The sequence below is a fragment of the Anabrus simplex genome, chromosome 1 (genome assembly GCF_040414725.1).
Source record: "Anabrus simplex isolate iqAnaSimp1 chromosome 1, ASM4041472v1, whole genome shotgun sequence".
In the NCBI taxonomy this organism is placed as follows: Eukaryota; Metazoa; Arthropoda; class Insecta; order Orthoptera; family Tettigoniidae; genus Anabrus; species Anabrus simplex.
In genome coordinates, this window is record NC_090265.1 from 1,010,404,126 (window position 1) to 1,010,431,619 (window position 27,494).

General features: G+C 41.8%; 1 protein-coding gene across 1 annotated transcript in view; it reads right to left on the reverse strand.

Moving 5' to 3' along the window:
* Window positions 1-27,494, reverse strand: part of LOC136857786 (microtubule-associated protein futsch) — a 468,803-nt gene that overhangs the window by 327,598 nt on the left and 113,711 nt on the right. Inside the window, exon 5 of the mRNA XM_067136704.2 lies at window positions 19,449-19,672. Within this exon, the coding sequence (XP_066992805.2) occupies window positions 19,449-19,672 (224 nt within the window). The remainder of the gene's footprint in view (window positions 1-19,448; window positions 19,673-27,494) is intronic.

Consider the following 27,494-nt stretch of genomic DNA (forward strand, 5'->3'; position numbering starts at 1 on the left):
CATGTTGAAAATCTGTTCAGAGCAAGATCTTCCTTCTCTAAATCCACCTTGATATTCACCCAATTGACTGTCCAGTGTCAATTTTACTTTATTTAGTAGTATTGTTGAGAATATCTTGTAAGCAACTGGCACGAGAGATATACCTCTGTAGTAGTTGACATCTTGCTTGTTACCCTTCTTGTGTAATGGGTGTATTAGAGCCACTTTCCAATCCTCTGGGATCTTTTCTGTTTCCCAAATTTCTTCAAAGATTATTTGCAGATCTTCTATAATTTTTGGTTCAGCCCATTTTAAAAGTCCAGCTGTTATGGAGTCTTCCCCACTAGCTTTGTTATTTTTAAGATTTTTTATTGCTTCCTTTATTTCTTCTGCTGTTGGAGGTGAATCAGCTTCTAGATTTTCCTGAATTTCTGAAAATTCTAATTTATGATTTGGCTCAGGGCAGTTCAGCAGGTCTTCGAAGTGTTTTGCCAGAATCTCACAATTCTCGGCATTGTTAAGGCCAATATTACCATTTGCATCTCTGAAGCAAACGCTCCGGGATTGAAATGGTGAGTTTATATTAATTATATGATATTACATATTTTTCCCATTCTACATATTTTGCTACATATTTTGGTACATTTTGTTACATATTTATGTACATATTATGCCACTTGATACTACATAAAATTCCCAGCTCTAGTGATTACCCTCCAAGAGCTTTCTCTCCTGAGCCAACTGTTCAAATTGGTAGTATGGGAATTGTCCTTTATGCCATCCTGGAACTTCACTCTTTGTCGTCCACTTTCTTACTTTTCTTTCCACTTTCCTTTCAAACAGTTTTCTATGTTCTCTCCTTCCACACACGTGGTATGTACACATGTATGTATTTCAAGCAGAGTCTTGGAGGGGCATGCCAATCCAATTGATGAACCCAAATGGCACGTCTGGGTGAAACTCTGCAAAAGCACACAGCCTAACCACTCAAAAGCTGGTTCTATTCTCAAGATTTGAACATGAATGTATGTATGTATGGTATTACAAATTTGCAAACAGTTGCCATTCATCTCTTTTTTTACTAGAACTGTGTAAACATGTATGTAAGGTACTACAATTTTGCAAACAGTTGACATACATTTTTTTTTTTTTAACAAGAAATATCTCAGCCACAAATATCTGTTGTCCAATACTACATTAACAGCTCCACGTGTACAATTATATGGTTACAATTATATGGTTTGGCATAATAGCAAGCTTCACAGCCTGAGCCCCACCATGTAAAATAAATAAATAAATAAATAAATGAATGAATGAATGAATGAATGAATGAATGAATGAATGAATGAATGAATGAATGAATGAATGAATGAATGAATGAATAAATGAATAAATGAATAAATGAATAAATAAATAAATAAATAAATAAATAAATAAATAAATAAATAAATAAATAAATAAATAAATAAATAAATAAAATAAATAAAATAAATAAATAAATAAATAAATAAATAAATATTAACATAGTAACATTTCCCCTGTACAAACATCATAACTGCAGTTACAACTTTAATTGTGCTATCATTCTCCTAGGTTTGCTATTTTCTTTACGTCGCACCAACACAGATACGTCTTACTGCAACGATGGGATAGGAAAGGCCTACGAATTGGAAGGAAGCGGCCGTGGCCTTAATTAAGGTACAGCCCCGGCACTTGCCTGGTGTGAAAATGGGAAACCACGGAAAACCATCTTCAGGGCTGCCGACGGTGGGGCTCGAACCCACTATCTCCTGATTACTGGATACTGGCCGCACTTAAGTGACTGCAGCTATCGAGCTCGGTCATTCTCCTAGGAGACAACGTTAAGATCTATTACTGCTGCTAGTTTTGGGGCACAGGAGATACGATATGTATACAGAGGAAAAATCCTGAAGTAATGATAATAATAATAATGTTATTGGCTTTACGTCCCACTAACTACTCTTTTACGGTTTGCAGACACACCGAGGTGCCGGAACTTTGTCCCGCAGGAGTTCTTTTACGTGCCAGTAAATCTACCGACACGAGGCTGATGTATTTGAACATCTTCAAATACCACCGAACTGAGCCAGGATTGAACCTGCCAAGTTGGGGCCAGAAGGCCAGCGCCTTAACCGTCTGAGCCACTCAGCCCGGCACTGAAGTAATGGCTTTGTTGATGATCATAACTCATTTTGGCTATTCTTGGACTTACGATGTTAATACTTGGAGCTGTTGATATGTCACCCACCATACTGATAGCCAACACAAATGACGTTCAACAACAAGTGTGGGAATGCAACACTAATAACGTGAAAACAACAAGAACTCCATTCATAAACTGAACATTCATTCCATACGCTTACCACTCACTATGCTCACTGTGCTGCCTGACCATGCATTCTATCTCTGCCCACTCGGGAACAAAGCAAGCATTAGCCCAGTCCACATGCACGGCAGTACCGGCCCATTCAAGTGCAGTAACTTTTCACTGCATTTCCTTGCATTTGAACTGTTTTACATAGGCCAATCGGGCCAATCTCTCTCCTTCCAAACAAATACTAGCATTCTGGTTACCATCTCGTGTAAATTACATTATCTTGGTTTTTATTTTATTTATCTTCACGCTGCACATATATTTTAGATCATTAGATCATTCATTTTCTTCAAGAAGATCTCTAGTGGTTTTGCACTCTCTGCTGTCAGAGCTATAGAATATGAAAAACATACTATTCGGTACAGTTCAGCATTCCATGGGTGTATGCAGCAGGAAACTCTTTCACTGCTTCAATATATGTACAATCCTTTTCACTACGGTGGACTGCTGTAGAAGCTGGCAGAGAGCCTTGCCAGGTGGACGATGGACCACTGTAGCAGTCTTGTTGTTCAGCTTTTCTATGATTTGCTATGGTTGATATCTAGATGTTGTCTTGTGAGTGTGTAGTTACTAGAAGAGTCACCAGATGTAAAGAGCAATCAATTTAAAGATACGGGTTCAAGTGACTTTCGTGCTCGTCACTTGCTGTGTAATGGCTGTTTACTGCCCATGTATTAGTAAGCATTCTGGTACCATATTCCATAATGTACAAGAAACTGTATAATGTGGAGAAACATCTTACCCTTCATACCGGCTAGTGACTTTGAACAATATGAAGACTAAAAAGATTTATCTCAACCAGGACCATGTTCAAAGCCAAGAATCTAAAAGGAGGGTGGGAAGCATATATGAAAATTATTAAAATACATGCAATGATATTTGACCAAATTATATATTTAAAAAAGAAATAGTCATCCTGTCATGTTTTAACACTGTGAACAAATGCAGATGAGAATGTGAAGAGCGGAAAGTATCCCATTCAGTAAACAGGGAAAGCCTCCCCAGGCTCTTGTCCATAAGGCTATGTTTTGCCAGAGTGAAAAGGTTAAATAACAGAGATGATAGACCACATCCTTGCCTCATGCCCTTTGTCATTTGATTTTGCATTCACTTTTAGGCTTCTGAGGGCTTTGAACATAATGTTCCAGTTATCATCATCAAAGACCTTACCTATAGCAACGAAAGCAATTAAGATATTTTAACTCGATATAAGGGCTTTTTCAAAAACTGTTCTGAAGCTCAGGATTGCTCCTCTTGTTCCTCTATTTCTTCCAAACAGGAATTGGTCTTCTGAGAGATGTTCCACTAATTTTCTTTCCATGCGTTGGTACATAATTCTTTGATAATTATGAAGGCATGAGTTGTCAGGCTTAATATTCTGCAATCCTCACTTCTCTGCGAATTATTTCTCTTATGGAAAGATTACTGCTTTTGGGGGATGAAAATCAAGCAAAAATGACTGGTAGTGATGAAATTGTTGACACTATGTACAATCAATAAGCACTTTAATGCCACACTGTTCCTCCCATATTGTATTTTTCATTCCCATGCAGTATTTAATGGACACTACAAAACTGGCAGGTCACTCTGTTACGTACTTCCCAGCAAACCAGGAGTATTTTATCATGCCCAGAATTTTGAAGATGAGAACTGGAGATGAATGATAGAAGGTCAAGTTCAACACTGATGTCTAGACAAAACATTGTAAGCTCCGACAATCTGTGGTATAAAGATTTCCATTAACGGAGGAACTTGCCTAGGGGTTGCATTTTTCCAGTAGTACAGGAAGGAATTTGAAATAGCACGATGGCTTCTCCGGGTGGAATGCCCTGAAATTAAGCTGTATTAGTGTTGGTCCACAAGTCAAGAATCAGAGCACAACCTTCACCTGAATACAGGAAGAAGGCCTTTCTAATTCACTGCCTTAATTCTCTCTTTCCCATTTTCCCCAATTTTATACTGTGACAATAATATTATCAGCTTTAAATATCTTTTTCAAAACTATTGGGCCGAAGCTTCCTGCAATCTCCTACAACACAGTGAATAATTTTGGCAACAGGTAACCATCCATACTGACTGCATGCATTATAATATATGAATGACTTAGTGCACTAATAAATTGTGTTACAGTATGCATGTGTCGCCGTGTCATTCACCAACAAAAGATAGGCTTCATTTGGACCGCATTTCTCACTCTAATCCACTCTGGTCCATGTTGTAAATTGAGGAGGGAGTACAATTAATAAACTGCCCTTCACAAATTTCTCTGCAGTTTAGTCAATTTTTACATCAACATATACAATACATGGGATCATAAAATTAATTCAGTAATCTTCCTGCTCTTAATTCTGAGGGTTTTCCTTTTCTTTTTCTTTTTTATCAATCCGTGCAGAAGATGCGTAGAAATCACACTTTATAGGCTGTAGAAGTCCTAGCAAACCTTGCAGAACCCATAGTCACTAGCCTTTATCACTAACTTTTGTATTTCTTTCTTTCTTTCTTTCTTTGGAACCTCCCGAAAGTGAGAATGAAGCTTTTGATATATATATATATATATATATATATATCCTCCTTCCAATTTGATTTCCAAACTGATTTTCCCACCTGGTTTTTTTTCCGATATAACCAACTGAAAGTGCCTTTCAATGTTTGTAAATGACCGCTGCTTCATGCCACCTTCATTAATCCACAACTATACAGCTCTTTTCTTAAGAGCATTGCTGACAGTGGGCCTTTTAGTATTCCATTCTGGACCAGGAATATAGCTGGAACTCGATGACTTACATGGAGACAGACTTGATAAATCACTTGATTCCGGAAATTCATATTGGAGTCTCGTACTCGGTCCTTTATCGGAGAATGAGTTTTGCAATCAAAATCACTCCAGCTGTCACTATCATTGCTGTTCTCACTTAAATCAAGAGATGTCTCTACAAAGTAATGAACGCGTGTTTGATTACTCTCCATTAAGTCAATTGCAAACTGACCCATTTCTTTTTTTGAATTTATTTTTCCCTGCAGGAAAAACTTTATCAAAGAAATACAACAGAGTGCAAATTAATCCAAACACAGTCATTTCTAAGACGACTTCTTCATGTGTCGTCTCCCCACTGAAGATCGGTGATCATCACAGCAATCCTTTCTTTCGAGGCTGCCATTTGAAACAGAGACAAAGTTCAAACCATTCCCACAAATTCTTGAGCCAGGTAATTTTTCTCCTTCCTGATCTGCGCCATCCTTCAATCTTGCCTTCTATGATTAGCTGCTGAAGGTAATATTTGTTGTTTTGAGTCACTTGGCGAAAATATTGTTTTGTTACTTGATATTGCAGAGCGCCTCCATTTCCTTGCCCATCTGATCCAGCACCTTTGTTTTTCTTACCCTAATGTATGCAGAATTATGAGTTGCTACTAAATTCTATTCCCGCTTTCTAGCTAATTGCATTGTAGGTGTATGGTGGCATTATTGTTAACATTACTGGGCATTATTAGATGTTCCTTATCATGTAGTAACTAATAGAATGTCTCCAGGTAAGGTTGTATATATTTTCAGTATCGAGTTGTTTTATTATAGTGCAAATTGATTATGGATACCACCCAATGGAAACAAAAAAAGTCTGACATTAGCTGAGCATATCTCTACGACACAAAGACAAATTGCTTCAAAATGTGATGGTGGTGTGGCTACGGTAAATTTAATTCTGAAGTGATTCTGAGAAAACGGGTCCTTTTTACTGCTGAAGGACGGAAACTGTATCGGAAATACAAGCTTAAACAAAAGAAGACTATTACTCATAAGGAAGAGTAAAATAAACTCCAAGCTCTCAGTTGTTGACTTAAACCAAGATTTAAGTCGGAGTGCACGTAATGTTCGCGTTACAACAATTTGCCGTGGACAGTTGGAAGCAAGAAGAAGAGCAAGCAGACCAGCAAAGAAGTAACTTCTGATAGACACTACGTGAAGCAAAGTGGTTGATATAGGCTAAACTACACAGTTCAAAAAACTTAGGGGAACATGTTTTGTAACATCTGGTATGTGAACGTAAATTTGGTAGATGGGGTTCAATGGTAGTACACCATACCTTGAGACCTTAGCTACTCAGGGTATGTTAAATCAAAGTTATACTCTATCTTCAGGAGTAGCCATGCATTAAACTGTCAGGTGACCCCTCAAAACAAAGTGAATAGCGCTGCGTCCGTGTGTTGTTGTGAGGTACACAGACTACTGCGGTCATTTGAGCACATTGTACGTAAACCAGCACAGCCCATGAGACACCTTAATGAGATTCAAGTCGCAAGGGCGTCACTTTGATCCAGGAAGGATGGACTTTTCGTCGCGTTGCTGTGGATCTCAATGTATCTCCATCAGTTATTCAACGCATCTAAACATCCTCCATGAGGAGAGAAAATGTCACCAGCCCATATTCAACAAGCAGCTAAACATCCTCCATAAGTGAAGTTCTGGGAATGTTTTATTTAGAAGCAGCCAGGATAGGAAATACAGTCCCCATTTAAAAGTATGATGAACAGTGACCAGTATAGAAATTCTTCAAAGGAGGGTAGTGCTTGAATTACAACTCTCTCCAGATGGTGAAGGTGTTTTTCAGCAAGATCCTGCACCATGCCACATATGCCAAAAAAAGTTCAACATATTCTTTGAGGGCAAGAAAACTGAAGTGGCCTGGCAACTCACCTGATAACTGATATCAACCCCATCAAAAATTTATGAACCATTTGTAAGAAGAAAATGGCAAAATTGGATAAATCAACGAAAGTGAGCATGGTATCTCCACCTATCAAGGTGTGGTTTCACAATGAAGAGATGAAGAATATTTTCAAAAAATTGGTGGAATCCTTCCCAAAACATGTTGATTATGTTTTGAAGAACAAAGGAGGTGACAGAGTATTAGGGTAAGACTTTCTATATTTGCAGAACTGATTTTCAGTAGTTAATAATGTTATTTGCTCTACTTTCCACTAACTATTTCTGACGGTTTTCAGAGACAACAAGGTGCCGGAATTTCGTCCCACAGGAGTTCTTTTACATGCCAGAAAATCTACTGACACAAAATTGACGTTTCTAAGCACCTTATAATAACACCGGACTGAACCAGGATCGAACCTGCCAAGTTGGGATCAGAAGGCCAGTGCCTCAACTATCTGAGCCACTCAGCCCAGCAATTATCAGTACTTTTTACGGCTTTGGTTAGGTGGTGGTGGTGGTGGTGGTGGTGGTGGTGGTGGTGGTGGTGGTGGTGGTGGTGGTGGTGGTGGTGGTGGTGGTGGTGGTGGTGGTGGTGGTGGTGGTGGTGGTGGTGGTGGTGGTGGTGGTGGTGGTGGTGGTGGTGGTGGTGGTGGTGGTGGTGGTGGTGGTGGTGGTGGTGGTGGTGGTGGTGGTGGTGGTGGTGGTGGTGGTGGTGGTGGTGGTGGTGGTGGTGGTGGTGGTGGTGGTGGTGGTGGTGGTGGTGGTGGTGGTGGTGGTGGTGGTGGTGGTGGTGGTGGTGGTGGTGGTGGTGGTGGTGGTGGTGGTGGTGGTGGTGGTGGTGGTGGTGGTGGTGGTGGTGGTGGTGGTGGTGGTGGTGGTGGTGGTGGTGGTGGTGGTGGTGGTGGTGGTGGTGGTGGTGGTGGTGGTGGTGGTGGTGGTGGTGGTGGTGGTGGTGGTGGTGGTGGTGGTGGTGGTGGTGGTGGTGGTGGTGGTGGTGGTGGTGGTGGTGGTGGTGGTGGTGGTGGTGGTGGTGGTGGTGGTGGTGGTGGTGGTGGTGGTGGTGGTGGTGGTGGTGGTGGTGGTGGTGGTGGTGGTGGTGGTGGTGGTGGTGGTGGTGGTGGTGGTGGTGGTGGTGGTGGTGGTGGTGGTGGTGGTGGTGGTGGTGGTGGTGGTGGTGGTGGTGGTGGTGGTGGTGGTGGTGGTGGTGGTGGTGGTGGTGGTGGTGGTGGTGGTGGTGGTGGTGGTGGTGGTGGTGGTGGTGGTGGTGGTGGTGGTGGTGGTGGTGGTGGTGACTTGTTTTAAGAGGAAGTACAATGAGGTAATCATCCTCCCTGAACAAATTAGTGGAAAATAAATTTAAAATATAAAACAAAATTATTTATTCAACAAAGGAATTTGGAAACGCAGTACAAAATAAAACAAAAAACTATTATAGAATTAGGCCGAAAAGATTACTAACGAATCAAAAGGGAACGTATGTTCCCTGAGTAACAGTTCACTTGTAATTTATATACCCTTGATAAGTCCACTGTCAAACATAAAGCGGATGACGAGATCAGCAGTGTCGCATCATCGGCTAGTATGCGTTCAAGTGTTACCTGCAGGCCGAGACTCCGTCTTAGGACAGAGAGATCGGCGTATCTCTGAGGATGTGGGCCACGGTGAAGTCGGCACCAAAAGAACACACTGGGGGGTCTTCCCTCTTTAGGATATAAGAGTCCGTGGATCGTAAATGACCTATCCTCAGCCTGCACAATACTATGGCCTCTCTCCGTGAAGGTCAGAAAGAGGACCGCCACACGGTAGTTGTCTTCTTAATTGCTCTCAGCTTGTTGGAAGTTTGGATATCTAGCCACTCTGATTCCCAGGACGCCAAGATGTTTCGACGTAGCTGAGAACAAATATCCTTAGCAGGTACATTGACTGGTCTTGGAGGTAAAAGTACTGCTTCCTTTGCAGCTTCATCCGCAAGTTCAATTCCCGCAATCCCAACGTGGCTTGGAAACCATGCGAAAGTGATTCTGGAGCCAGCATCCCTTAACCTGGCTAGAAGGTCATGTATCTGCTGCACCAGTGGGTGTTGTGAGAAACAAGATTTAATAGACTGCAAAGAGCTTAACGAATCGGTACACATAAGAAAGTGGGTTCTTTCGTCATGCAGTGCAAACTGCAGAGCCTCTAAGATGGCGTAAAGCTCTGCAATATACACGCTACACACTTTAGGAAACGAGATCTTCGTGCTTATATCATCAATGACGAAAGAGCAACCAACATTATCTCTTATTTTAGAACCACCCATGAAGATATGTCTAGCAGCAGGATATTGGTGAACGAAGTCCTGGAAATACCTCCGATAAACAGAGGAATCCGTGTTCACCTTGGGTCCACGGAGCAGATCTAGACGTATATCCGGTCGCAGAAACAACCACGGAGGTACCTCGCTAAGAGTTCATTCAAGACAACCACCGATATCAATATTCAAATCATGACAAGCTATCAATCCGAAACCCAACCAGCCGTGTGGCATTCAGCCGGTCTTGGCACCGCTGGTGGTATTCGGTACGACAGATGCATTGATACCTTGGATGTAGCGGCATTTCACGAATTTTCGCAGCGTACGTGTGAGGAGTAACTGCTGCCTCCTTATCCGTAAAGGTGGAACTCCCGCTTCAGCGAGTAGGCTGGGAATGGGGCTAGTACGGAAAGCACTCGTTGCCAGCCTTACTCCACTATGGTGAATACTGTCTAAAAGGTTCAGCGTAGATTTTGATGCTGAGCCAAAAGCCGCACTTCCATAGTCAATTCGGGAGAGGACCGTCGCCATTTAAAATCGTAGCAGTACCGCACGGTCAGCCGCCCACCAAGTGCCGCCGAGAAACTTCAAGCATTTAAAGATAAAAATTTCATTGTTCCGTATTGAAATTATTAACATTAAAAATTAAATAATTGAAGTTCAACCAATTCAATACATAAAAGAAAGAAATGTAGTAATTACATTCTTATTTAAATGGGACCGGTTTCGACCCTAGTCCAGGTCATCGTCAGCCGTAAAAACAAGTAGGCGAAATCACACAATGTTTATGAATATTGGAGAAATGGGTCAGTTTCACACTCTGTTAGGCACAAAGTCACAACACATCTGCGACTTCAAGTTTATTTATAATCTTCATATATTATTTGATAGTGTTGTGACTTTGTGCCTAACAGAGTGTGAAACTGACCCATTTCTCCAATATTCATAAACATTGTGTGATTTCGCCTACTTGTTTTTACGCCTGACGATGACCTGGACTAGGGTCGAAACCGGTCCCATTTAAATAAGAATGTAATTACTACATTTCTTTCTTTTATGTATTGAATTGGTTGAACTTCAATTATTTAATTTTTAAACTTCAAGCATGTTAAGTCTCTTTATGCAGGCAACCTTCAACTGACGGATGTGGGGCTGCCATGTAAGTCTCTTATCAAAATGAAGACCCAGGAATCTGCAGGTGTCAACCACTGGTAAGACACTGTTTCGCAAGCAGAGCTATGGTTCGGCATGCATCAGCCGACGTCGACAGAAGTGTACAACTGAGGTTTTTGCTGCTAAAACCGTGTTGCAGGGCCTATCTGCTGACTTGGTTAATAGCTTGCTGTAGCTGTCTCTCAGCAAACACCACCCTTCCGGAGCTGTAATGTAGAGCTAAGTCGTCTACATACAGCGATGGAACGACTGTGGGCCCAGCAGCGGCACAGCGCGAGTACACTAAGCAACTCCCACTCCGTGAAGGGCACGTTGTAGTGATGCGAAGCACTAGAGGCAAAAGAGAGATGGTGTGCCTCTGCTTCGCGCTTAATTGGAAGAAATGCAGAGTCGTATCTCCTAGAGCTGGACGTATCTGTGAAATGTGACACGATGTGGTTGGCAATGACTGAAAGAATCGTAACTATATCTCCATTAATGGAGATTCCGGGTACTGAGGACACATTCTGTACTCCGACAATGCGGCAGAGTTTTGTGCCCACTTGTAATGACGAAGTATGTGCCGTGATGGATGACACACTTTTCCCACGTAGCTTTCTTACTTTCTCGAATCAAAAAACGGGCCTTCGCACGCAGATGCTTAAATATGATATGATTGGCCATCGTAGGATTCCGACGATAATGCTTAAAAGCCCGTCGGCGATCACGTATGGCTGCTGCAATTTCATCCGTCCACCATAGGACCTGTTTCCGGCGACGAATACTGGATGAGGAAGGAATTGTTTCCTCCGCAGCAGTCAAAATTCTAGTAGTAATGGAAGAAACGTGGTCGTCAACAGACCCCAGCATATCATCAGCCATCACTGCGCGTTTCGAAAATTCTGGCCAATTTGCCCGCAGAAACAAGCAGCGCTTGTGTACTTCGGACTGTCTTTGATTCAAGAGGGATAGAATGATTGCGAAGTGGTCACTATCACAGAGGTCGTCATGTACTTGCCACCGTAGCAGGGGAACTAGCGCAAGGCTGCACAAAGTGACATCCAGGTGTGAGAACGTGCCATGTGCGCTGCTGAAATGTGTCGGTTCCCCTGTATTAAGCACGCAAAGATCAAACAGGTTGATCATTCGCTCGAGCATCCTCCCCCTAGAACAGGAAGACTGAGAACCCCATAGTATGTTACGGGCGTTCACGTCTCCCAGCACAAGGAAAGGAGGAGGCAGCTGGGTGATCAAATCTTGTAGTGCACGAATTTCACGGTTATAATCCGGTGGGATGTACACGTTGCAAACCGTTGTCATTACTGGCAACGGAGTGCGAACTGCAACTGCATCTAGCTGAGTATGGAGCGGTACCTCTTCGCTGAAGATGTCGGAGCGAACTAGGGTACAAACGCCCCCAGTTGCCACGCCATCCACAGCTACTCTGTCTTTGGAATAAAGACGATATCCTCTCATAGTCGTGTCGTGTCCAGGTCTCAAACGAGATTCCTGTAGACAGACTATGGAGGCCGCATAGACGGATATCACTTGACGTAACTCAGCTAGGCAACAGTGGTAACTACTGCAGTTCCACTGCAATAGTGCCATTATGTGGGTAGGTAAAGCTTCGAATTCAGAGCAATTTCTTGCCCTTAGTTCGGTCCATTACCTGCCAGGTTCCTCCGCTGTCTTTGTTGGTATCGTTATTGTCACAATCACCATCCACGACAATGAGTGGCTCAGTCTCCATTTTCTCCTCAGGTGGCGCGGTGACTGGACCCACCGCGGACGGTGATCTCATTGATCGGGAACAGTGGGCCTTCTTCCTGGGAGAATTAGGTTCTCTAGAAAGTGATCGAACAAGATGGCATCGGGGCCTCTAGTTCTTACTCACTGTTTCTCTCTTTTTTGGAGGAGAGCCGGCAGATGGTTTGCCAGATTTCTTCGGGGATCCTGTGACCCCCAATTGAGTTGGAGAAGGCTCTTCTCCAATTTCTGAAGGGAGCTCTGTGGCTTCACCTTCTTCTCCTTTGTGGACTGGGCACTGGAAGGAGGGCTGAACTTTCCAGCCCTATTTGTGGATGTTTTTCCCCCCGCCCTGTTGGGGGAGGACTTCCCAGCCGATTGTTCCTGGGAAGCACCATTCCCAGGCAACATCGGCAATAACGCACTTTTCGATACTTGTGCTGTTAAGGCTCCAGTTTCTTTAGCTACTTTCTTTGGTTGCTGGCTTGGACTTATCGATGCATTTTCAGTACTGGTATTCTGTACAAAACTCTGTGGAGTGTTCCGCACATTTGTGACCTTTTCAGCGAAGGAGATGGAGAACTCCGGAGCAGCCATGGACTTAAACTTCTGCCGGGCGTCTGGATACAATAGCTTAACCAGCATTTTTATCTCCTGGATCTTCTTCTGCTTGAATGTGGGGCACTCCTTGGAGATTGGAGCATGCAGCATGCGCACGCGGGCAGTTGACGCACACAGGTGGTGGTGTGCAGTCAACCCCAGCATGCTCGCACTTCCCACACATTTTGCAGGTCGTCGTACCTGTACATCGCAATGAGGTGTGGTGAAACTTTTGACAGTTATAACACCTCATTAATGCTGGAATGTACGGACGAACAGTCAGACGATATATTGCTACCTTTATTCGTTCAGGTATGGTCTCAGCGTCGAAGACAAGGATGAAAGCACCCATATCGAGTAGCTTATCTCCCACACGCCTCTTCAACCTCTTCACGTCGGTTACACACCGACATGCTAGTTACCGGATCATTGTATCATCGGAAGACTTAACCAAATCCCTGTGGAAAATAACTCTCCTGTAGGAGTTAAGGGTTTGGTGCTTCTCGATTTTCACCTCTACCTTTCTGAATAACTTGGCTTTAAGTAGCTGTCTGGACTGTTCAGCCGTAGATGTCTTGGTAAGTACGGATCCATCTCGGACCTTGCGCATCTCGTCGACTTATCAGCAACAATTTCTTCAAGTGAATTGCTTATCATAAAAGGACATTCGTCAAGGAAACTTTTACCATCGACCCTGGAAGCAACCGGGAATCAAGGAAGACATTCATCACTTATGTAGTCTACAGGAACTGGAGTATACTGCTTACGTTTTTTACCATTTTTTGACGCTGCTTTTTGAAGGGTGCCACCCTTTGATAAAGAAGGAAGAGAAAGAGGTTCCGTCTTTGGTCCCACGAGTACTCCGGAAATATGAAGTCGACCTTCGGCAGAGCCAAGGAGATGTACCAAAGGCAAGGCTATATACTCCAGAGGGCGCCCGGTATCTGGAGGGGATCACTAGGAACTACTCTCCCAGTAGCCATGCATCACCTCGCCACGACCCAAAACTTGTGATTGGGAGAGGATAAAACCTCCGTTCTAACCTAATCTACCCGAAGCGGCAGAGAGAGTGGCCAGACAGGAAGAGGAATGAAATTAAAGAAGGTGAGAATAGAAGAGTAGAAATAGTGATGAAGAATAAAGAGCACAGACACCTCTCAAGCAACTCGAGGGAAACCTTGTTAGTCTGGCCCTACACCGAGGCCAATCCAGCCTAACCCTAAGCTGGCACAGCCCTCGGGATCAACAAGCACACAAGCCCCCACACCGACGTCAAGGTCATGGTGTCCCTAGAGGGAGTGGCTTCGGTTATGAGAATAGTTTTCTAATCTTGTTCGGATTAATTTGCACACTACTGCAACTCAATACAAACCGTAATAGTGTACATGAATAGGATTTAAGACCTCTCCCAGCAGGGAATATGTTGAGACTATTCTCTTTAATTTTAAACCAAAACCAAACCCTATGGCACGGCAGCCCCAAAGGACCATAACCTATCAAGCGACCCCTGATCAGCTCGAAGGGCTGCAGATTACGAAGTGTCATGTGGTCAGCACGGCAGATCTTTTCGGCCGTTATTCTTGGGTTTCTAGAACGGGGCCACTATCTTACCGTCAGATAGCTCCTCGACTGTAATCACGTAGGCTGAGTGGACCTTGAACCAGCCCTCAGATGCAGGTAAACATCCCTGGCCTGGCCGGGAATCGAACCCGAGACCAGGCAGGCATGCTACCCCTACACTGCGGGGCTTGCTTTAACCCATATGCATCCTATTTAATTACCGTAGCAGTTCACTGAGAAAACAAATTTAAATCGTGCACTACAGCAGTCGTTTGCACAGTATTATTTAAACAAATTATACAAAAACAACCAGTAAAGGTTCCTTTCTGAAAATTTGCATGCATAATAACGAAGGAATAAGCTTACAAATGCCACTTTTCTAGTACGTCTGCTGAGTGTGGTACACCTCAAAACATTCTTCTAACAAGGGAAAATCAGCAATGGTTAAGTCGTTGCAAGTGATAAAAATCACTGTTATCCATATTGAAGATACTGAATGTAGGATGCTAAAGGGTTTATTGTGTCACCTATTCAATACATATAAAATTTAAACATTTAGGAATTTATTATTACTTCCATTTGAGACATGTCTCGCCCTTCATTGAGGGCATCATCAGTCAAATTACCTCCTCAACGCAAAAATCAGGTACCTGATTAGTAATTAAATTATAAACATTAAGATACATTACAATGGGAAAAATTAAGCAACCAAGAAAACCTTGTTCACAGGTGAATAAGGCAACAATTCGTACCCCAGTTCATGAAGTTTTGCCATGGCGGCTTGTGTGCGGCGGAGCGTTGTCCTGATGAAAGATGACCTTTTTCCCTGCCAAACCAGGCCTTGTTTCGCGTATCTTTTCCTGTAGTTGGTCTAGGAGGTATTTTGCAGGCCTGGAGGAATCTCATTTTCGAGATGGGATCAAGGCATTGGAACATTACTGGACCAAATGCATTAGTCTACAGGGAGACTATGTTGAAAAACAAAAGCAGTTCCACCGAGGTAAGATAATTAGTTCCCACATTTTTTTTCACAGTTCCAGTGATTGAAATTGTTTTTAAAAGAATAGCCTCTCATTCCTTGACATTCCATGACTACAAAAACATGTTTAGTTCCCAAAAAATCATTTCTTAAATAATTTGGCCAGGAAAGAGTTAGTATGCTTCTTGTTTGGTTCTTTTATCAGTTCCTTTGCAAGCCTGCATCCTGGAGTATTTTTCCAGTTCTCCATTTGTTTCTTTTGTACCCATTTTCCTATGTAGTGTCGGGCTTGTCCATAGGAAATCCCGCACACAGGTTCTGGACCTACAAAATATGTTTCTGTCCCTTTCCTGGCCAGTTTATCTGGCTTTTCATTTCCTTCTATACCTGCATGCCCTGGTACCCATATTATAATGACAATGTTGTACTTTGAGAGCTTCAGGAGAAGTGAATGGCAATACCAGACAATTCTGGATGTTATCCGGACTGCTTCCAGTGCATTATGACCGCTTGGCTGTCCATAAAAATGAAAATGTTCTTATTCCTATAATTCATTTTCAGATTTTCTTCAAGACATGCTGGGATAGCTATCACTTCACCTTGAAAAACTGTAGTGTGTTTGCCCAGGCTCATCTGGATTGATTTCTCAGGTCTTCCCCTTGACCCCTCCTCCTGTGCCATCTACAGTCTTTGAGCCATCAGTCCACCACACTATATCTTCTTTTTCAGTATTCCATTTGTTGATATCCCAGTCTTTTTTTATTATCTGGGTCTCAAATGGTTTTTCAAAGTTGTACTTTGGTATCATATGATCAGAAGGCATGTGTAGAACTTCCTCTGTTATTACTCTGTTAATTTTACAGTGTCCTAGATTGGGTCTTTGTGCCTTCCAGCACTCTGATTGTGCCAATCTATATGAACTCATTCTAGCCTGTCCTTTTATGAAATTGCATAGTTATGGGAGGTCTAGTAGAGTATTCAAGGCTTCTGTCGGCGTAGTTCTCATGGACCCAGTTATGGTTATGCATGCCATTCTCTGCAGGCTATCCAATCTACTGCTGACTTTTTCTAGACTTACTTTCTACCATCAGACGATTGCAGCATAGGCCAATTTTGAAGGTTCGACAGCAGCCTGAACTAGATTTGCAAAATTTGTAAATTTTTATTCCAAACCTTGAACGTTTAGACCTATTGCACTGGACATAAGAAAGGCGGCCTCTGAACTTCATTAGACTTTCGTCTAGAGCAATGTCTTGTGAAGGTAAATACAATTCAGAAAATTTGGAACAGAAATGTTGTATTATAGGTCTAATCCTTCTGAGTTTGCCAATACTATCAACTCATTCCACAACAAAATGTAAAAATCGTGAAATTATAATGAATCTTCGCCTGCTCATTGTTTCACGAAAAATGGGAGTGTCTATACACCTGTTTTTACTCCAGTACAACTGAATTCTTGATTTTCACACTTGTGACATTAGTATAACTAACGCAAAGTATGCCCTAATTTCATCGGGTGTAGTCTCAAACCATTTGTCATCATCTTTCACTTTCTTTCTGTCAGGATTGATCAACTGTCTTGCTGCATAAGCATCTGTCTTGTCAGATAACTTGTCAAACAATGGGTTCATGTATTCACAAGTAACTGAGAGTTCAGATAATGGCTGCGTATCAAACTTTTTCAATAAGTTATCACTAACCCCGCTGTATTCATTAAACATACACTATGTGATCAAAAGTATCCGGACACCCCCAAAAACATACGTTTTTCATTTTAGGTACACTGTGTTGCAACCTACTGCCAGGTACTCCATAGAAGCGACCTCAGTAGTCATTCGAAATCATGAGAGAGCAGAATGGGGCGGCCCGCGGAACTCACGGACTTCGAACGTGGTCAGGTGATTGAGTGTCACTTGTGTCAGAAGTCTGTACACGAGATTTCCACACTCCTAAACATTCCTAGGTCCACTGTTTCTGATGTAATAGTGAAGTGGAAAAGTGAAGGGACACGTACAGCATGAAAGCGTACAGGCCGACCTCGTCTGTTGACTGACAGAGACCGCCGACAGTTGAAGAGGGTCGACAAGTGTAACAGGCAGGCATCTATCCAGACCATCACACAGGAATTCCAAACTGCATCAAGATTCACTTCAAGTACTATGAACACTCGGCGGGAGGTGAGAAAACTTGGATTTCACGTGCCCATAAGCAACACAACACGCAGGTCAATGCCAAACGACACCTCGCTTGGTGTAAGGAGCGAAAACATTGGACAATTGAACAGTGGAAAAACGTTGTGTGGAGTGACGAATCACAGTACACAATGTGGCGATCTGATGGCAGGGTGTGGGTATGGCGAATGCCCGGTGAACGTCATATGCCAGCACATGTAGTGACAACAGTGAAATTCGGCGGCGATGATGTTATGGTTTGGTCGTGCTTTTCATGGAGTTGTTTTGCGTGGCACTATCACAGCACACGCCTACATTGATGTTTTAAGCACCTTCTTGCTTCCCACTGTTGAAGAGCACTTCGGGGATGGCGATTGCATCTTTGAACACGATCGAGCACCTGCTCATAATGCACAGCCTGTGGCAGAGTGGTTACACGACAATAACATCCCTGTCATGGACTGACCTGCACACAGTCACGACCTCAATCCTATAGAACACATTTGGGATGTTTTGGAACGCCAGCGTCATGCCAGGCCTCACCGACTGACATTGCTACCTCTCCTCAGTGCAGCGCTCCATGAAGAATGGGCTGCCATTCCCCAAGCAACCTTTCAGCACCAGATTGAATGTATTCCTGCGATAGTGGAAGCTGTCATCAAGACTAAGGGTGGACCAACACCATATTGAATTCCAGCATTAACGATGGAGGGCGCCATGAACTTGTATGTCATGTTCAGCCAGGTGTCCGGATATTTCTGATCACATAGTGTATGTACAACAGGAGTATTGTCACTTTTTGTCCAGTTCCAGTCATTCAAGTTAGTCTGCGCCGAGGTACGAACTCGTTTCGAAAGACTTGGCCCACCGTTGTCATTTGTATCACTTTCCATGTTATTAGCACTATTACACGCATCACTCGAACTCTAACTAAGACCTTCAGGGTCTATTTCGTCATCACAAACATCACTGTCTTCATAATCACTCTCTAAAACACTATCTATTAGCTTTCATATTCCATCTTCATCAACACTAACACATCTGCTTGACACCATGAATGCAACCAACGTGAGTGAAATAATACGAACAAAGATTCTTTTATCTCTTGCTCCAGAAGTGTGTGATAACCTGGAGCGCTGGAAATAACTGAAGCCACTTGTCTAAACTTCAGCTCAGAATGCATACAAGTGGCATCTGTGAGTTAGTAACTGAACTACATGTATTGATATACAGCAGTGCATTGCCGCGAGCTGAGCTTGTCATTGGACTCATATGCCACAAATAACTTCTGCAAGCTAAGGTCGTCAAATGATGCCATTGGGTCAATTATAAACACCCCTAAAATATGATATAGATGTTAATTCCTATAGGGAACCTGGTATTACCCCTCAAAATATTCATATTACTTCCTGTTAAATTGATATAAAAGAACAGACTTCCCAGCTTATCTGTCCCCACTCCTCTGCATGCACTCAAAGATCAGCAGGTAGGCTGGCAGCCAGGGTCATCCAATCCAAGCAGTTGCAGTTACATATAATTTACGTGTGTGGTTTGGTCCTAGATTTGACAGTCTACCAGTTCAAAGCTGCAGCTCATTTTATGCACGTGGTCTTCTTACATCATGCAGAACCATCAAAATGAAAGGAGAGTCGAAGAGTTAATCTTGTTCAAGATATCATCTACAGTAGTTGACCTTTATACAAACTCTTTTCAGTCATTTGTAAATGGACTGATAATAATTCCTTTGGTGATAAATGAACATAATAAACCAAGTCAAACAACTACCAAAACAAACTATCAGAGCTATATTGGCTTGTAACACTATTAAATTATAGGCATTATAAAACAATTGATTCAATCAACACCTACCTTTACATCATGCTTGCTGCCATGTTTCCTTCGACGTTGATCTTCCTTTAACTGAAATAATGTCAATTCCTCCAGTTTACGTCTCTCAGCTTCTTCTCGAATCTTGATTTGTGCGATGCGACGAGACTGCCTGACAGGTGGGGCACTCGAGTTTGAGCCATCACTTTTATTAGACTGGTCCAGGATGATGTCTACTCCAACATCTAAGCCTAATAGCTTTGGAGCTGTAATCAAATAACAATTAAGCGTTAACACTCTGGGGGAGTGAAGTTCTGCATAAAAGTGACAGACGAAGTTGAGAAATTTGTATGAATTAAGAAGAGAGTCATATCCACCACTGTATAATACAAGAATTGAATAATAATAATAATAATAATAATAATAATAATAATAATAATAATAATAATAATCCTTTGGCCTCAGCTACCGTGTGCAGACATTTCAATTTGATGCCCTCTGGCTGTCTGCTCGTCAATTTCGACGTTCCGTTTTACTCTAGGCCCACTAGATAGCAGACCAAGTAAACCGAAACTCTCTTGGGCGTCCATGGCTGAGATTCAATGAATTTTGTTGGGTAAACACCAAATGTGCCACCAGAGATCTTTTACATGCCGACATCGTACGACATGGAGTGTCGAATGGACTTTTTTCTGCCCTTCAAAAATCTGACTACCTCTGCCGGGTTTGAACCATCTATCTTGGGATCTGGAGGTCGACACTCTACAACTGATCCACAGAGGCAGCTAACTGAATACTAAAACAAAGAAAGATTCTGAAATTATATATAATATAAAGGGGAAAATGTTACATGTAAAACAACTAGCAACATGAAACTAAGTTATATTATATTCAATTTTTCATTAATCAAAACTGTTCATTCAATGCAGAATTAAAGAGATAACTCAAACAAGGTTTCCTGTTGTTATCCATGCTGCTCTGCTATAACCTCAAAAGTCTAAGATAGAAAATGTTGTCCAGTTGAAAGTTATCCAGAAAAGAGCCCATAACGCTGGCAGCATTTTCTTGTTGGATAGCAATTCCTAACTGCTGAATCAACGAATACTGTTAAAGGCTCTCCAGTAATTCCAGATAATTGTTTGCCAAAATCTGAAACAAGATTTTTAGCCTCTTACATCACATCCCCATCGTTTCAACTGCAAATACTGCTCTGTGTTTCGTCTTTTTATTGCACATGGCCAATTCTGCAGCAGAACCGGCAGCCTTGCAAGTGTAAGGCAAATGAGGTAGTGTTAAAGTATTTACACATATAGCATCCCACAGGAGAGATCTGCCCTTGTTACATGGAACTAAAGTCAGACTATCGGAACAACTAATACCACTCAGTTCCAGGATAGAAAGGAGATTGATAGCTCTAAAAGCTCCTTTGAACAGTGCCTTAAAAATCGACCAGCACTCTTAGGGCAACTTAAAGCATGACAGCCATAAACGTCGACTTCTGCTCCACATATGCACTTATGTGACTGGCATATTTTGCAACCAAGACATCAGCCAACTGCGATTTTAGATGTTGTGTTTTCCACAAGAGTGCCCACTCAGCCAATGCAAAAGCCTTAAGCCATGAGCCTGCTTCCTTTGCCTGAAGAGCAAGATGATATGCTCAAACAATTTTCTGATGGATGACAGAATCAAAGAGTAAAAAATTTGATGGATGTATATCAGAATAGACATTGGATTTTTAGGGTTTTACCTGTTATTTTCCATATGACCCTATTAAGCCTATCTGTGACAATTACTGTAAGAGTGAATGAAGTCTTATGGTGCCTATACACACCTTACACGTTACAACCTATTTTTGCCTTTCTGAGCCTATGCGAAACTTTTTTCGCTTTAATCTTAGACTATGTACTCAATAAAATAAGCAGTAGTATTATTAATTTCTTTTGTTGATAAGTTTCACAGTACACATGTAAAATAACGATGCAAGCCATGCATTGATATTATCAATTTATTATATTTATTAAGTTTTCACAATAGGCATCTAAGATAAAGATTTCAGCAAAGCAGCCAAGGAAGGCGTGGGGGTTGTGAGGGAAGGCTAGAACCAGGAAGTGATGAACTTTACTGTTATCACCACACTGTTTGCTTCTACTAGAATGTCATAGAAGCCAGGGACAGACAACATTTACAGATTTACAATGACGGTAGGATCAAATTCGTCAATTTCCAAGATCCTATTTGACTATGGGCTTTGACTTTTTCTTTACAGTTCTGACCGAAACAGTTGAGGCTAGAAACTCATCAAACTGCTAGTTTTATTTTGATATTGTGCTACTGTTACAAAAAGTCTTTTTTTTTTTTTAACTTGAAAGTCTGCATTAACCCTAGAACTGGCACTGTTAAATCTTGTGTGGCAATCATATTTGGCAGCTTTCATTTGTCTAAATAAAATATCCGCAAAATAAGAAATAAATCTACAAAGTTTTATATATCTGCGTAAAACTAATACACTGAGGTTTGTCGTGGTAACAAGAAATTAAATAAATGTTTTGACTAGAAAAATGTACAGTCTGTTCAAGAAAGGTACTTCCTAAATTTGAATTATAATAATAAAACTTTTAGATCATATGTACACTAAACTTGAAAATGTCACAAACAAACTGAGATATACAGATTGTATATGTAATGCACTAGCAAACGTTTTACACTTTGAGAGATATATTCTTGAAAATATTGGCATGCAATAATTTGGAGACATGCCCTTAGACCACGTTATGATTGCTTTAGGGTAGGTTCGTCATCACTTTCCGATATTTGATGCGAAGAAAATAGCTGATAAACATTCCAAATCTGACTCTGAATCTCTCAGTTCATTCTCAATAACCACAAAGTCAGATGTGTCACTTTCATCTTCCAACAATTTCGCACAACTTCATTACTGATTTTCCGTAATGAAGTGAAGATGCCATATTTCTACACACACTCTAGTAAAAATGTATATAATCAATCAAATAACAATATACATACAGAAGTAAATAACTTGCACCGAACGGAAAACTACGAAACAAAATTAAACAGAATAGCAAAGCAGAGCCCATTAAGGTTTGTTTACAAACATTACAAAAATGGTGCTCAAACAGATCGTCAGAAAACTGCACTCATTTATTTCTGTGAAACTGTGCCCAAAAAGGTTGTAAATATGAATGAAACTGAACTCACGGCTGCTGTGTACATTGAGAATGACAAGAAGTAGACTAGCTTTTGATGAAGAAATGAGGACATTACAAGAAGAAATATGAACATGTCAAATAATCGACAGTGCTACTACAGCAGAGACCAAAGTGACGAATTATTTGACAGCTGCCAGTTCTAGCGTTAATAAGGCAGTGGATTACAGACTTCACATGTTTAATGACAGATGGAAAAGTGATTTTCTGCCAGCCGTGCAAAAGCCGTGTAAATATTTTAAGTAGAGTATGGAAATATGTTTATCATCACTCATTTCACAAATTATATCAAACTTACATTTCTGATGCCATTTATAAACATACTATTTTTGAGGTGAGGCTTTGCCAAGATGTTGGTGGGGATGTCTGGAGAAGAAGTTGTGCGTGCAAACGGCTGTGGAGAGCTGGGCTGCTTCAGTACGCCATGAGTGAGCATGAGGAGGACACGTCTGTTGCGCAATGCATCATTATCAAATTTCTCGCAAAAGAGGGCACCAAACCTTCTGAAATTTTGAGACAGCTCCATGCACAGTTTGGGGAAGAAACACTTTCGCAGACTCGATTGTATGAGTGGGCAAAAAAATGTGTGGCAGGAAGAGAAGCTGTGGAAAATGGACCTCATGAAACGAGACCATGGACAGGCATCACTGCAGACAACATTGTTGCCATTCGTGACATTGGTGAAACTCGGTGAATAAAAATTTTGCAACCATATGAGTTGATTTTTTTAATAGTGGCAACTACTTTTTATTTAGATACATAGCATTGTTACAATGCTAGGTGTTCTACAGGTCTTCGAAGTAATCACCACCATTGTGAAGCACTCATTTCCAGGGATGTGGAAGCTGTTAGATGTAATTGCGAGCGCCTGATCTCTGGAGGTCGCGGACGGAGCGGTCGGTGGCCTGGAGAATGTCATCCACAGTGCAGGAGTGGACCCCTCGAGTGGTGCTTTCATTTCATTTTAGGGATGAGATCGTAGTTGCAGGGGCTGAGATCTGGAGAATAAGGGGCGTGGTAAAGCACTTCCCAGCCCCAGCGATTGAACAACTCAGTCACAGCTCCTGCTGCAAGCTGCCTTGCATTATCAAGTACAATCATGTGGAACCCATTTGGAGGAGATTTTCTGCATTCCCAGTCGGTTCTTCAAGATTTGCAGCACAGTCAGGCGCCAGCCCTGTATCATTGGTCAATCACAAATTGTGCTGTTCCGATCTGCCAGCACTAACGCGTTCACATTCTGCACATCGTCATCACTTACTGCAGGATGACCAGGCTGCGGCATGTCTGTCTCATTGTCATCCATCTTTGAAGGCCTTGACCCACTGTGCTACAGTACGCAAGCCTCTTGCAACCCTTCGTAACAATGCCTTACATTGCAACCTCTAGCGCATTCAACTTGCAACCAGCTCCCCTTATCTTGCTTCCAAACCATTACAGCTGTAGATACTCCACAAGCGCACGTTCAAAACTGTGTTCTTGTTGCTGTCGCCACACTCGTGCATGGCATCTGGAGGGCGAGTTCATTTACGCTGAGGGAGGGTGGGTATCTAAGCTACTTCAGGTATATATTACATTGCCTGGTCACGTTTCACGGCATTGTTACAGCATAGTTGCCACTATTCAAAAATCAACCCATGTAGTTTTAGCTGTAGAATAAGTTATGAGAGTGTTTTCTAAATGCTGGTGTAGGCTGTAAAGCACGGAACTGGAGCAGTTTGTGAAGTTTAGTGCCAGAGTGTTACTTACTGGGCTTTGGCTTTTGAGTACTTCAAGGTCAACAATTCAATACAACTGGTGAAAAACATAATTATATTTGGTTTTCATTTTTTCTTCTTCTTGTAGTGCCTTCTCCATTAATGAAGGTTGACAACAATCACAGCGAAGTCTGTACAATGTTCAGCTGTCCTCATCAGTCTACTAGAATCTAGTCCTGTCCAATCCCGTACGTTCAAAAAGGAATCAAGAAAACGTGTGCAGGCCAAATGTAAAAATGTCATTTATGAAGTACAAGGCAAAATTATCAGAATGAAAAATCATTTTTGCGAAATGTACACATGGAAATTACAGACAGTCGAGATGATGCAGATAAGACATTTCAATTTTTGTTTAAGAATGTCCAGAAATAGTGTAGTTCAAAGAATTAAAATACATAGAAAAAAATGTATCCATAATTTCCAGTAATGTATTTGATAAATTATTCAATAATTATGTTCCCTCTTGTATAATTAATAAACTAGGAAACAGAATGCTGCTATTATGCTGTATCAATGCCCGCCACTACCAGCATGTTCTCTGCCTGGGGAATTTCTAGGGATTTTAATTACTTTTGCTGACAGACTCGCCTGCGAGGCAGTGAACAATTTTGGATTGGGCTCGTGAGTGTGATACTTTTTTTTACACTTTGCTTTATGTCGCACAGACACACATACAGGTTTTACAGCGATGATGGAATAGGAAAGGGCTAGGCATGGGAAGGAAGCAGTCATGGTCTTAATTAAGGTACAGCCCCAGCATTTGCCTGGTGTGAAAATGGGATAACACGGGACACCATCTTCAGGACTGCCAACAGTGAGGTTCGAACCCGCTCTCTCCTAAATGCAAGCTCACTGCAGCGCGCCCCTAAATGCATGGCCAACTCGCTTGGTGGTTTTTTTAATGATATATATTGCATGTGGCTTCTGATTCAGTTGTAGGAACAGATAATAAATATATCACTGCCAATCCATCAATGAAATTCAGTATCAATTTCTTTCATATATACCATTTCAATCACAACTCCGACGGGCACACCTACCCTAGTAAATCCACTTATGCTTTCACCAACTGGTATTGCAGCATCATCTTCTAGAAATTAAATGACTGGAAATTGCACACACACACACACACTTTTACATCATGACTTTCAACCTCATGCACAATAGCAGGCCGTTCTTTCGTCCAAAACCAGACATTCTCTTTGTTCACTACACCATTGAGATAGACGTGTGCCTCATCACTGAACCATGCGTTGTGCAATATGGGATCACCTTCTGCAATAGCCCACGCAGCAAACTGTACTCGCGGTTGCTTGTCAAGCGCCATTAGTTCATGACCTGTTATCATTTTGTATGGAAACAAGTCAAGGTCAGACTGCAGTATTCTCTGAATTGACCGATAAGTGATGCCAGCTGAACACATGCAGTCCTGGTGGATTTGGAGAGGCTCCGAGCCACAGCCGCTCTCACAGCAGCAACATTCTCCGGTGAGCGGACCGGCTTGAGGCGGGACCGTTTTTTCTCCAGTATGTTGCCTTCTGTTTCAAATTGCCTGGCCAGTCTGTATACTATCTGCCAGCAAGAACCAACCGAGTAAGGAAATGAACACGAAACCTTTCCTGGATCCGATCTACGCTCTTTGTTTCCGCATAAAACAAAACTATCTTCACCTTCTGTTCACGCGTCAATCTCCCTTTGTCCGCCATGCTGTATAACTGGCAGCCGGTACGCATGCGCAACATGTGGTGCTGCCTGTCAGATCACACATGAAATAAGGTTTCTGTTCACGAAAGGACATGAATGTGAGCCCAGGTTTACACATTTTATAAAACATTTCCGATGTATGATATTTCGTGCGCCACCCTGTGTAATTCCAGATAGCACAATACCCTGAAGAGTAGAAGGATTATGCTCCAATTGTCTATCGTGATATCTCTGACCAATTTGAACATGATGTTCTCCAAGTTATTTTCAATATCAATCAAGTCTGTAAAATTATTTCAGTTTCAAAATATCCTCCATAATTATTCGCAGGCTGTCTTCTTTTTTTCTTTTTCTTCTCTTGAATAACCCATTTGGAGGGTACAATAAATCAATTTTGGATATTTTTTGTTGTATTTGATTTCCTTTGCTTCCAAATTTTCTTCATCCTTCAAGGGTGTTATCACCACCACCACCACCACCACCACCACCACCACCACCACCACCACCACCACTGCTGCTGCTGCTGCTACTATTATTATTATTATTATTATTATTATTATTATTATTATTATTATTATTATTTATTAACTATTATTTATTCATGATTACCAGAAAGAGTTTGAGTCTCTAGAGCCACACAAGTGCGAAGACATTTCCAAGAAGGTTCAAGATGCTGCTACTCTAACAATCAATTTGGCAAGGAAAAAACACCTATGGAAGTGTGAACAGTATAATGAAGTTCTCAGAAAAAATGGTCTGAATCACTGCAATGAGACATGAAAAATTGAAAAATGCCTCATCCAACATACTCAGACTGCTGTAGTGTTCCTTAAAGCAAAAAGTGCGTATACAAAGGCTTATCTTGAGACCACTGAAGAAACCTTCAGCAGGAACAACTCTTGTGATTTGTACCATATTTTCAAATTTGGACTTTCTGGCCCGTAAGCCCCTACACTATGCTTCCTGGACAAGAACGGCAATCTTATGCTGAATAATCATAGCAATTGTGAACGATCAGCTCAAAATTTTGAGTCCTTATTTAACTGCCTTCCTCCAGCCCTAAATATTTCAATTTCTGGTACATCCTACATTTCATCCAATTCTCTTTCTCCTGACTAACAAGGGGAGGTAACGATGTCCTCATCATCAATTTTGTTCAAACTTAGTAGGTTCGAGTCACGCTCATATCAACTGGCCTTTTTTGTTTTTCCCTAACATTTCCTGATCCCCTTTTTCCTCGTGTTGTGAATGAGAGCAGCATGCCAAGTACCAACAAATGAGAGACTGTGGCACGGTGGTCGGGTAGTTAACTTCAGTTATGAAGATGGCAAGTTCAAGTCACGCTGTACCAGCTTTTTACCCCCCACTCCCCCCTTATTTCTTCGCCCTTAATGAGTTTC